Source organism: Solanum dulcamara, chromosome 4, assembly GCF_947179165.1.
Source record: "Solanum dulcamara chromosome 4, daSolDulc1.2, whole genome shotgun sequence".
NCBI lineage: Eukaryota > Viridiplantae > Streptophyta > Magnoliopsida > Solanales > Solanaceae > Solanum > Solanum dulcamara.
The window spans coordinates 79,472,105-79,485,955 of NC_077240.1; the positions used below are offsets into that span (position 1 = coordinate 79,472,105).

General features: G+C 34.8%; 1 protein-coding gene and 1 pseudogene across 1 annotated transcript; one reads left to right on the top strand and one right to left on the bottom strand.

Annotated features, from left to right (window-relative positions):
- Positions 1-1,088: 1,088 nt before the first annotated feature.
- On the bottom strand, positions 1,089-7,421 carry LOC129887780 (uncharacterized). Its single transcript, XM_055963001.1, has 2 exons — positions 6,940-7,421; positions 1,089-1,765 (listed from the first exon to the last, which is right to left on the bottom strand). Exons 1-2 carry the CDS (start codon positions 7,325-7,327, stop codon positions 1,443-1,445), a joined length of 711 nt encoding a protein of 236 aa, XP_055818976.1. The 5' UTR covers positions 7,328-7,421; the 3' UTR covers positions 1,089-1,442.
- A 2,800-nt stretch (positions 7,422-10,221) lies between these two features.
- Positions 10,222-13,314, top strand: LOC129885168 (non-structural maintenance of chromosomes element 4 homolog A-like; annotated as a pseudogene).
- Positions 13,315-13,851: the final 537 nt, after the last annotated feature.

The following is a 13,851-nucleotide window of genomic DNA, read 5'->3' on the forward strand; positions in this document are numbered from 1 at the left end:
GCAGAGTATTAGAATATGGATAAGGCGTAGAAGATGAGTGGGCAGAGTAAAAGTGTACGTAAATTTAAGCATTAAGTAAATAAGAAAAACTTACAAGGCGTTAGTAGTGGCGATCAATTTCAACAAAGCAGAACCAATTTTTTAAGTGTGTTTTGTGGGTTTAGGGAAGCTATCGATTGTGGATAATCTGTGCTTAAAGGAAAAAAGTTAACTCAACGAAGAATATGGTTCTGCGCATAAAGGGGAAAACAATAACACAGTGAAGAAAAACGTTGTACAGACCAAGAAAGTAGTTCGAATAAGCTGATGTAACAGTGCATACCTGTTGCTTATGCAATTGTTGGGAGTTTGATGGGAAGAGACGATTTGCAATTGGTTGTTTTAAAGGGAGGATAGCGAGGGTTTGCGTCTGTTTGGGTGTAGTTGGACGATGGCGACGCTTGTGAAGGAGGAAGTGACCATTCGTGCTAAGGATCTGTTAGAGTGGGATGTTGTAGGGTAGGGCAAGGGTCACCACATTAAATTAGTGTAAAGGGTAAAATAGTAATTTAACATTTAAAATTAGGAAGTTCATGCTTTTAAAGTAATATAGATATGGTGGCACAAATGTGTTCATAAGTATCAACCATGGCTCTAAATTGCCCATAAATAAGCATCTCCACCATGAACACATAACAACAAAAATCTAGAGAAATACATGTGAGATTTAGAGAATTTTCTCTTGAAGATCTCTTAGGTGTAGTATTTTAAGTATTTGGGTGTGTGAGCAAAATATTGTATATTATATAATTGTAACAATTTTCATATAGTGAATATTTTTCTGGGTGGTCCGTGATTTTTCTCCAATTGGAGAGTTTTTCACGTTAAATCTTTGTGTAGTTATTCTCTTTAAATTTCTCTATTATTTTCCACTTGAAGGCGGTCCGAAAGGAGTAAGAAAACAGCCGGTGCCTTTTTTCCAACACACCCAAGTACAAGCCAACCATAAACACCCAGTGCGAATAAGTGCTTACCGTGTTGCACATACACTATCGTTGCTGACACACAACGGATTGACAGAAGACAATAATGGGAGTCCTAATCCAGAGTCAAATGACAATCCAGTTAAAATATAAAACTTAGAATCATCAAAGTAGTAACACCCTCTGAGGCAGCCAAGATTCGCTTATCACTAAGTTCATACTTCATAGTTTATTATATGTACATATATAGTGAATTTCGTCTCCACAAACTCCCCCCCCCCCCCTCCCCCCAGCGCACACACAAAATCAACCCCAACTCCACCCTTCTCATTTGTCATTTGGAGACCAGCTAGAAAGCACCAGTTTATGATATTGCCTAACACTGCCAATTGCAACACTGCGTGTAGAAGATAGGATGTCGTTTGTAGGGAATCACATTATGTCGTAAATTCTTCCCCTGCAACGCCAGCATCTTGAGGACTACAAAGAGTTGATGAATTCTGCAATAAAAATTACCATCTGGGAATCATAGGCAGGGCCTTCCAACTCAAAGTGGCCAATACCTTCAATAAGATGAGTCTCGACACGTCCTGCTGCAGATCTAAGCTTGTTGTTCAGTTGTTTAACAGTGGTGAATCCGTCTTGTGTCCCCATGATGAAGAGCTTTGGTTTAGGCGACTTTAATATGTTTTTGTGATGTCGCCCAAAGAGGATCGATGCCAATAAACCAAAAGGGTAACCAATACTTACATAGCCCACAATCTGTTCAACCTGATCTACAGCAGAGCCTGCTATTGGTGAACCTGTTAAAAATGTATATCGATAATGAGATAACAACAACAACAACATATCCAGTGTAGTCCCACAACGTGAGGTCTGGGAGGATATAGTTTACGCAAACCTTATCCCTACTACCTCAAGTATGAAAAGCAAATACAGTTGCAAGAAGCCATATTGAAACCAATTAAGAAGGGAACAAGTAGCAACAACAAATAATACGACAATTGTTAGCCAGTGCAAGTTGGTTGTATTTGTCAACACGGCAAGTTCCAGAAAATAATCAACTGCATATGTTACTAAAGAATCTTTGGAACTTCTCTCATTGATTTAGAAGTAGCTTGTATTGTGAAGAAGCATAAGTACTAGGAATCTACTCAAATGGCATTTGACATGGTATATTGGAGAATATGATAGAGAGACGTGATTTTATTGCTTACCAAAGCAATGCAACAAGCACTCAGATGAGTCACGCAACCCATTGAGAAGGAGTAGGAGGGAATAAACTAACGACAAAGGGGAAATATATCGGAGAATTTATAAATAGAACTGAATGAATTATCATTTTAAATGCTCAACTGGATTTTTTGGAAGTGAAAATGATAGGTAGCCTCTTAACTTCTCTCTCTTTAACCTATTTATTTATTCCTCCCTCTCTTCAAGTTCTCTTCCTACTTCTAGCACTTAAACTAATTGATCAAGTTTCAACCTGAAAAAAGGGGTCTTACTTCTCCTACATTCTTCTTTCCCTCTTCCATTACTTAAAAAGATAACTTTCAATCTCATACTGTATATACTTAAGTTGTCATACATCATGGCAGGCTTGAATAGACCATAAAGGACCAAAGTTTTTGTTCTAGACATGTTTAAACTTAGGCGGCAACTCACCTTGATTTCACTATTCAGAGAAGGCAGTGGAGAATGTTCAAAGTGAGGAGATTACTGAGACAAACAAATATGGAAGGACGGGAGAGCAGTGATCTTCAGAAAGCTCCCTTATTCCATAAAGGAAAAGTCATGCATCGTTTTTTTCCCCGAATAACTTGGTGTCTGGGCCAACTTTCGCGCACCTCGACTAATTCCGCGGGATACCTGTCACCTCTCACTAACAACAGATACCAGGTAACTCTATCCACCAAGGCTGGAACATATGGGAAGAAATCATCAAGTGTTTTTTTTGTCTCTACTAGGATTTGTACCTGAGACCTCATGGTTCTCAACCCATTACATTGCAAAAAGGCATGCATCATCACCGAGCAAAAAACAGTTTTATCCAATTATTTCTACATGATTAAATGTGTACTACTTTAGCACCGCATCGATTTTCATGGACAAGGAAGAGAAAGAATGAAACATCCAACACCTATGTCATTGAAAGTAGCAACAAAAGAAAATAACAACTATGGAACTTGAGTAGCAGCAATTCATGTTTGCATAATGGATGGATGTTAAAGACACCAAGTACTTGCAAAATAGAGCTCTCACCCTTACAACAACAACAACATCCCTAGTGTAATCCTACCAGTAGGGTCTGGGGAGGCCGGAGGGTAGAGTGTATGACCTTACCCCAACCTTGGGAGGTAGAGAGGTTGTTTCCGATAGACCCTTGGCTCAAGGAAGAGCATACAAAAGAAGATCGAAAAAGAAATAACAAAGTGAAGAAGTCGTGGAAAAATACTACAGAAAGCATGACAAAACATTTTGAAAAAAAAAGGACAATAACTGCAACAAAATCGTGCGATAATCAAAGTACAAGAGCCCGTAGATTGTAACAGAAATTAAGGACAAGAAACTACGGGGGAAATACTACGACTACCAGTATGGAAGGATAAGCGAGATCTAATTTGTGTCCTCCACAACCTCCTATCTAAAGTCATGTCCTCGGTAAGTAAGTTGCAACCTTCTTGAGCATATATTGAAAATAGGAAATTATTTAAGGAGAAATAATGGAAATGTACTTGCCTAAGCTAAACCAGAATCTTGCTAACCTATCTAAGTTTTCAGCCAGCATACAAAGTAAATACAGACCCTTGACTATAGCTAGGGTGTGGAGGGACCAGAGTCTACGCCAAGTATCTTTAACAACATCGACATCAGGCATGCCAAGAATAGTCCTCAACTTAAAACTTAAGCCGTTCGAGTCTACAGGTTTTCTAAGGATTGCAGCAGAAGCCTGCTCATGGGGCCTTGTTTTGTCATCAACAGTGTTGTCAAAGGTGCGCTTAAGCCCTAAAGTGATGCTCAAAACATGTTGAGTGCTTCACCTCGCTTAATGTGCACTTTAGTGTCGTCATCAAGGTTCTAAGAAACACTTTTCCTTGCCAATGAGCCTCTTCTGAAGAGGCATCACTGAACAACTGTTATTTCAGCTTCAAGATTGAAGTTTTCACCAGAAATCTCTATAAAAAAAAGAACGTTGAAACGAGATTGTAATTTTTTTCAGTTTCTTTCTTCATACATTTGCCATTCATGCTTATAATTATTAGTCTTAGACTAAACATACATATTTGCATTTTTCTCCCTTTGTGCCTTTTTTCATTAAAGCCCGCGCTTTATTTGCGTATAAAACCCCAACAAACCTTAGAGTTTTTTGCGCTTTTTGCACTTGATAACACTGGTTATCAGCCTTATAAACTTTGGCAGCCAACTGGTTACTTTCAGTGCATTCTTTTCTTTAACTCCCATTTATCCATGTAAATGCAAGACATTGATATTTGAGTACTTACCAATATAAGCTATTAAATCTTGTTTAGATTCATCAATTTAACCACACCAACTCAAACACTTAATATCTTGACTAGCTCCATTATTTTATTGATGTCATCGGCTGCTTTGCTACCAAAGCATTAACTAGAAAAATGTTTGATGCCCATATGAAACTTTATCAGGAAGGTGTGATCTCTAAATTTCAAAATGTTAGCTTCAAGTCTTTTCAGGTGTCTTCTTTCTTTTTTTCCTTTATTTGGGAAGTAAGGGTATTTCTTTCTTTCTTTCTTCATATTCCGGTTTCCTTGATTTAGAAGAAAGCATGCAGCAGCTAGGGAGTCGCGAGAAAATGATTCAAATGAAGCATGCAATGACTAGAGAGGGAACGGTGGACAATATGCTTATAGCGAAAAGACAGACAAAACATAGAACCACAAAAGCAGCTTTCTAGGAATTCCATTAGCAGCAAGCAACATACATGTTGAAATGAAGAAAGGACTCCCTTCATAGGCCAAAAAAACACAAACAAACGACAGGCTACAATATCTTTCATCTTTGGGCCACTAGGAAAAGGATGAAAATTTATCTCCACTACAGAAACCATAATTCCTATCAAAAACAGCTCAAGAGCAAACTTATATGCATCTAACTTATAAAAATCAACTTACACATCCTTGTAAACCAACAAATCAACGCAACTAGCTGTTCATATGAAACTACACTAAACTAGAGGATTTAACTAACAATTAAAGCTACCAGAATAATATCAGTAATTCTCACACTGAAAATATTGGAAAATCCTTCTATACTGCAGAATACACTGTCTGGACCATTGAATCAACATAAAACATCTAATCAAACAGAAATCTAACTTAGAGGCAAACCCCATAATTCCAAAGAACAAAAAACACCATCTATATAAACTAATGATACAAAAATATTTACATTATCAGTCTATGTTGCTTGGACTCTACAAAATGGCAACGTGAGTGTGTTGAATCCTCCAAAAGTAGTGCATATCTGGAGGATCCGACATGGCTGCAGCAACATTTTTGGACAGTACAAGCAACATAGCTATGAATGCAATTGAACCGGTTATAGCATGTTATAACTCTGTTATAACTCTATTTTAAGATTACCATATCAAGCATGATTCAGAGAGTTACCTACTATTATAGGTCCACTTAACCTAATAGTGTAATCAGAGCACATAACATAAATTCCTAAAGAAAAATCTAAACTTTAGAAGTTCAAGAAACTTCTAAAAGATATTCCTCTCAATAGACCTCGGCAACCACAAATTACCAGTTTCAAAAAAAAATAGACCTTGACAACCACCTAATATTGATTATGGATGAACCAAAACCACAACTCATGAGTTCTAGTTACTTCCTTCTTCTCCTACTGCTTCTTCCTCTTCCTAAACAAGCTACGGGTTCGGTGGCAAGTTCAGAACACATAATCTTCAAATCCTAGTTCCACCTCTGAAGGATACAATATCTTTGATCTTAAAAGCCACTAGGAAAAGGATAAAAATCTACTTTCCCTACTGAAACCATGCAGCAGTTTCCTATCAAATGCGACTCAAGAACTAACTTACTATATGATGGGAATCAACTTATATATCCTTGTAATCCAACAAACTCAAAGCATCTAGCTGTCTACTACACTAAACTAGAGGATTTAGCTAACAATTAAAACAGTCAGTAAATCTCTTACAATTAAATGAACTAACAGAATGCACTCTTTATTTGGAAAAACACAAGAATGACACAGAAAAATTGGAAAATCCTTCTAAATTGTGGCAATATTATATCAGTGCCATTGAATCAAACATCAAACATATTCATTAAATAGGCTTAATATAGAGACAACCCCGTCATTCCAAAGAACCAGGAAACCATCTATCGACACTAAAAATACAAAAAAGTTTACACTATCAGTGCAATTTAACCATTAAATGAACTGAGACAATACAGTCCTTGTTTGGAATAACACAAGGATACAACAACAACATACACAGTGTACTCCCACAAAGTGGGGTGTATGAGGGTAGGTGTACGCAAACCTTACCACAACCCTGGAAGAAGAGAGGTTTCTTCCTATAGACCCTTGGCTAGATGAAAAACAGATCAAAGCTGTTCGGAAAAGGAAATGACATAAATGAAGCAGTCATGGCACAATATTATAGAAAGCATGAAAGAGCATAACTACAACAAAACAAAGCAAAAAATATGATAATCCAAGTATAAGAAGCAGCAAATAATAATAGAAATCGAGGAACAAGACGCTACAGGAGTAACACTACGACCTAGTATGGAAGGATAAGCGAGACCACACTTAACTAGCTACTAACCTACTACACTAACTTCTAAATTGTGGAATACTAGATAAGTTCCATTGAATCAAACATCAAACAGGCTTAATTTAGAGACAACCCCATAATCTTGAAACCCCCAAAAAACACATCTTTAAAAAATCAAACTCCAAATACCTGCAGAAGAACCCACCAACAAAATCTTGTTGACAGATAGATTTTCACAAGCCCATTTACAAACAGCTACCACATCCTCAATTTCCTTAAAACCAGTAATAGAAGGCCTCCCAGTTGATCTTCCAACACCTCTCATATCAAAGGTCAAAACTTTATACCCTTTTCTTGATAACCCACTTGCTATTCCTCTCAATAGACTTTGACGACCACCTAATATTGAATATGGATGAACCAAAACCACAACCCATGAGCTATTTTTGCTTATTTCTTCACCTACTGCTTCTTCTTCTTCATCTTCATATGGGTTTGGTTTGAAAATTGTGGCATGGAGCTTGACCCCATCACTGGTTTCCACTGTACAAGAATCTATGGTAGGAGTTCTTGACATTTTTGATGATTTGGGGATGAATGGGAAGAATCTTGGGAGGGGATATAAGTATTGGATTTTTAAATTTTGGGGGGGTGAAAATGACAAAATGGAGAAGGATCAATCTTTGCTACTTTTATGAGTTTTCTTTTATATCCCCTTAGTTGCAATTTTATTTTATTTTTTTTGGTTTTCCTCAATGTCCGTTTTTTCACATTAAAATCCAACTAAATTCGATATTCGTTAAAGTCATTTTAATTAAATATGAATGAGTCCTTATTGGTTCCTTAGTTGTAATTTAGTTTGACCAAGTATGGAATTTTTGTGTAATTTTAAAAAATTTAAAAAGTGTATAATATATTAAAATGCCGTTCAACAAAAAGTTGAAAAATAGTTTACGTCAGAAAATTCACTAGGCAGAACTTTTATTGCCCATCGGATATAAATTATGAGATAAATTAGTTTTAATTAAAAGATAGAAGTTTATGATATTTTTGCTTAAATTAGATGCACGACGTGCTAATAATGAAGCAAAGATGGAAAAGAACTTTAGGAATGTGAGGTTTTAATCAGAAAAATTATGGTTATTATATGATTAAGTGAGTTTTATATATAAATGATTTAAATTAATAAGTTACTCGGTGGACAGATTTAGAAGTCGATCTACAGATACGATCGAATTCAGTAAGTAATAGTTTTAAGGAAAACTACAAAAAATAGATCAAGGGAGTAAACTATTTACTTAATTTGGATCTACCCCAAATTATTTATCCTGATTGAACCAAAAATTCAAAGTAATTATAGCACTGCCCCGCCCCTCCTTCGCGTGACCAGGCCCATGTCTGTTTCGTGTGAACTTCATGATACTGTCAGAGTATATATATATTCTGATAGTATCATGAAGAGAAAAACACTGCTCAATTAATTTTTGATACTTTCATAATATATATATATACTCTGAAAATGCTTAAGTGTCCTTGATACCTTCAGAGTATATATATACTCTGATGATATCAAGAATTAATTGGACTATTTATTTAGTAATTAGTTGTTTTTTGCTCCTTGATAACAGCACAATATATATATATATACTCTGATAGTATCAAGGAGACACGCGAACTCCTTTTTGGGGCATGAAAGTAATTGGGTATCCAATGATAAATAATTTTTCTTTTGGGGTATAACAATAATCATCCCTAGTTTTAATTCAAATTCTAAGTTATATAAATAATAAATTACTCTTTAAATTAGAAAAAAAAAAGTACTAAATCAAGTAAATGCAAATCATTAAAATGATTATCAACAAAAAGAAAATTAGAATCATAAATATATTGTCATATATAACAGATACACTAGATATACTTGAAGATAAATAAGTTATGTGCAATAACAGATACACTATATAGTACATGTCGTAATAATATAAAATATTATCACACTAAAAAAATAAAGAATAATCTGATGCATAAAACTCCCATTACACAGGATAAGGATAATAAAAAAAAAATTATTTTTTGACCTAAAAAACATAGACATCAAATTACTTGATTTTCTCATATATATTGTACTCCAATTTTTATATTTCAAAAAAAAGCTATGTATACTTGAAGATAAATAAGTTACGAGCTAGCACAGATACAATATATAGTACATGTCCTAATAATATAAAATTTTACTACACTAACAAAAATAAAGAACAATCTGATGCACAAACTCTCATTATACACGGGATAAGGATAATCAAGTTCTTTTATTTTTTGACCTAGAAAAAAAAATTAAACGTCAAATTACTTGATTTTCCACATATATCGTACTCCAATTTTTTAATTTTAAAAAAGCTGTACATATTTGAATACACTATATAGTAAATTAAATGTACTAATAATATAAAATATTATTACACTAACAAAAACAAAGAACAATCTGATACACTAAACTTTCATTACACACGAAATAAGGATAATCAACTCCTTTTGTTTTTTGACCTAAGAAAAATTATACATACAATTGCTTGATATTTTCATATATATATCGTACTCCTATTTTTGTACTTTAATATATGCTTGAAGATAAATAAGTTAAATGCTATAACAGATACACTGTATAATACATGACCTAATAATGTAAAATTTTATCACACTAACAAAATAAAGAACAATCTAATGCACAAAACTCTTATTACACGCGGTATAGATAATGATAGGGTAAACATCAAAGTACTTGATTTTCCCATATATATGATAGTCCAATTCTTTTAACGAAGATAAATATCTTACGTGTTATAACAGATACACGTATAATACATATTCTGATAATATAAAATTTTACTACACTAACAAAAATAAACAACAGTTTGATATACTAAACTCCAATTACATGCGGGATAAGGATAATAGTAGGGTAACAACCTCAAACTTCCGCAACCAGGAATAATGAAACGATAAGTTAATTATTATTTTTCCTCTCTTATAAAAGAAGACATATATATATATATATATATATTGTTGATCATCATTGATTTTACTCAAAGTCGAAAAAATAAAAAGGAAAAAAATGGCAAAAATTGAGTTGAATGATTTAACTGATCAACCAAAATCTCAAACAAGAGGGGGTCGTTGCAAATATTCTGCAATTCAAAATAGTATTTGTGGTAATTTTTCGTGTGTTTTTTTTGCTTTATGTGTTATTTTTCTGGATATTTTGTAAAAAAAGATGAATTGAAGTTGTCTCCGACTGTGCGTGTGACTTATATGTCATGTGTTTGAGTCGTGAAAGCGATCATTAATGATTATATTAAGATAAGTTATTTAGGGTGCGACACTTCCTCGAACATACTGAATCCTTTTTATTATTATTATTATTTTGTAAATAAGATTTTATTTTATTTTTGGTTTTTGATGTGCTATACAGAGGGAAAAGATGATATTGGGAATGTTAATTCTGAGAAGTTTAAGGAAATTATGAAAGAAATTGAAAGCTCTCATAATAAAGGTATTTTTCCTGTTTTTCCCTTTTTTTTTCTTTGTTTCTTTTTTTGTGATGTATATATATATATATGTGCTAGTAAAATGTTTTAACTTAAAGTTGCATATTTCATGAAGTTATGGAGTTTCTTGAAGAGTTAGAAAGAATCTTGAGAGTTATTGCAGTTGTAGTAAAATTTTTTCGTGCTTTACTATTTGTTGCTTCATTGGTTTTGTATTTTGTTATCATATTTTTCTTGAATCTTTCTTTGAGTTGAGTATCTGCCGAAAATAGTCTCTTTAGGTGTAAGATAAGGTCTGCATATATTCTACCTCATCAATGGGCATGTTACGTTGTTGTCGATTTATAGTAATTTTTTATCTTTCCTTTTGACCTAAGTGTCTATCGAAAACAACTTCTCTAGTCTCTACCTCACAAAGGTAGGTGTAAGGTTTGGGTACATCATACTCTAACCCAAACTCCTAACTCATGAAGGCAGAAAGGTTGTTTCCGAAATACTCTCGGCTCAAGTGCCTAGCAAACGAGTGACATAGCATACACAAAAGTGGAACAATAACAACATTAAAATAATGCAATAACCGAACTACAAAGAGACAACACTGAACTACCTACTAATCTGCGACCTTCATATCTTCCTATGTAAGATCATGTCCTCGCTAAACTGAAGAATTGTCATATCCTATATGATCTACTATGAAAATTTAAGTTTTTGAATGTTTGTTTACTTGCTTATTTTGACGTTAAACTGACAAAAGATATTAACTTTATTCATTTTTGTGTTTGATTGCTAGTCAAAAAGCCAAGAGAGCAAGTTGCAGATGCAAAGGCATTGTTTGATCTTGCCAAAACTTTGGTGTATTCTGTTAGATCACATTCTGCTGATGGTATTACACCTAATATGTTCATCTCCTCTTTGCTCGGAATCTTTGGATCGCGATGTCCAAAAAGACTCTCTCGGGATACAGATACATTACGTTGGAAGAAAATTGGGCGTTCTGTTTCACCAATTTTTAGCAATGGAAGAGGTTTCCACACCATGTATGTTTTCGTTTTAGCAAACTTTCTTGCTTCAGTAATGATCAGCATTTTTCTGTGCTTTCTTTGTTGCTTTATTTTGAAGGATTGGACCTATGGATCGTGAAGTTAAGCAACGTAAGTATACACGTAAACCACGCACAAAGTTGTATTTGCGCGCTCAACCAAAGGAGGTATGTTCTTTCTCATGTTTTGTGCTGTAAAAGTGTTCATACATGAGTTATAGAGTGTGTTTTGTAATACTGATTTGTGAATGCATTTAGCAAATTCCCTTACTTGATGTCCAACTCGGATTCTAACTATCGTCTTGGTGGTTTCATTGTTTTATTCACCTACTTAAATTATTACCTTTTCGCGAGCTTCATACCTCAACTATCACTTCTTTTGTATTAAAACACACCTCGATGCTGAGTTGGCCTACATGTGCCTGTTGTCCATTGAGATCAAATATTTGGTCAACTCTGCATGGAAGTGTGATAGTTTAGGTAGGTAAAGAGAAGAATGGATAGTTGAGGTATGAAACTCGAGAAACTGATAGTTCAGAAACGTAACCGATTCTTTCGTTTCTTTGGGCCACTGGCCATCTGCCGGGAGTTATCAGTATATCTGTTTGCTTCTATTGCTTTGCAACATGATGCAATTTACGTATTCTGCCTCTATCACAGCTTGATGTTAACGCAGAGGAGATAACAGACACGGACAAGAACATATCAACCATGTTTCAGATTCTAAGGAAGAAGAAGAGAGTTAAGCTTGAGAATATCGTACTGAACAGAAAATCCTTCGCGCAAAGCATAGAGAATTTATTCGTGCTATCTTTTCTAGTGAAAGATGGACGGGTTGTCATAGACGTGGATGAAAATGGATCTCACTTTCTTAGTAAGATACCTCTCTAAATACTTTGTTGACAATGTTTGAGCTGTGGAAACAACCTCTTGCAGAAATGCAGGGTAAGGTTGCGTACAATAGACTCTTGTGCTCTAACTCTTCCCTGAACTCCGCATATAGCATTGTTTTTTCCTTTTCTAATGTTCTTCTCTTTTCAGCTCCAAGGAATGGTCCTGCTGCCTATTTAGTTAAGTCTGGTGAAGTTAAATACAGCTACTTTGTCTTCAGATTGGATTTTGCTGATTGGGAGGTAAGGAATCTCTAAATCATACTCCGTTTGTCTCAAATTATTTGTCGTATTTCTCTTTTACATGTCTTTTAAGAAAACATTACTTAGGAGGGGGTTTTGACTATTTTACCCTCATTTATGTCTTCAGATATAATCTCGGTGTTTACTGAAGCGTCCAACCTTTTTCAAGTGAAATATATGTCCAAATATATACTTCAACTTTCACATACTGTTTTTCAATTTTAATTTCAACTTCAAAAACTCTATTTTCAAGTTTCAATCAAATCTATGTCCAAACGTCTACCTAGTTAACAGGATCCTAATGTGTTTTATGACATTGCATTCGCGAGATTCTGGATTTTGATTTCTTTGTTAAACAAGCACTCGATGAACTTACCATATGGCATTGTTCATACAGCTGATGAAGAAAGCAGTACCAGAGGGAGAAGAGTTGATGCCAAGCAGGGACATAACGGCGAGTCCAGTCTTCACTGAAGCGTAATAAACCAAACAAGGACATATCGATGAATCCAGTCTATACTGAAGCTTATAAACTGGTTCCAGTTGATGATTCTCAACTCAGATTACGTATCACTCGAGCCAGGAAATTGTTAAGGAACCATGACAAGGTTTTACGCGAAGGTTCAGATGTCGATAACTCACCTGAAATTGTTGATGCCAACATTGGCAATGGTAGGAGCCTGAACAAGAAGTGGCTATGAACATAGTATAATTCTAGTTATCCTTTTAACTGTCCCATATATAGGCCATTTTGGTGTACATAAGAAATTGTAGACGTTCTAACTGTCTTAGGATCAATTTTTGCTAGCCTTAATTCTTTGGTATGATAAAAATTAGAAGGTACTCGAGCTTTGTCTATTTTTCTTGTTAATAGTGTTATTATTCTTTGATTTTAGTATTACTTATTGTTTTATTTGCTTCCTTCATATATCGTAGTATTTGTTGTCAATACTGTTGTCTTCATTGTTTTCAACATAACTTCTTCGCTACTGTACTTGTTCTTCATAATGGATTTTTTATATACTTTACTTGAACCGAAGACCCATCAATGTGTCCACAAAATCTTAAATTGGTACAAGCTATGTATCAATACTTTTGAAAATGGCACGCTCATCTCACTTTTCGTTCATTTTCACAGAGAAATATAGCCACCATAATAAGTAGGCAAAGTAGCTTGACACCTACTTGCTTCACGCCCTTGAATTAGTACTCATGAACGAACTGAGAAAGCCAAGAGATAGATTCGATTCTAACTTCATAGAACCGGTGCTTCTGTTGCATGTGTGTAGGACCATCCCCCGCTCTTGTCCAGGGCGCCTGAGGGGGTTTTCAAACAAAACAGCTAGAAGTATTCGCTTGGGGGTTTTCAAACAAAACAGCTAGAAGT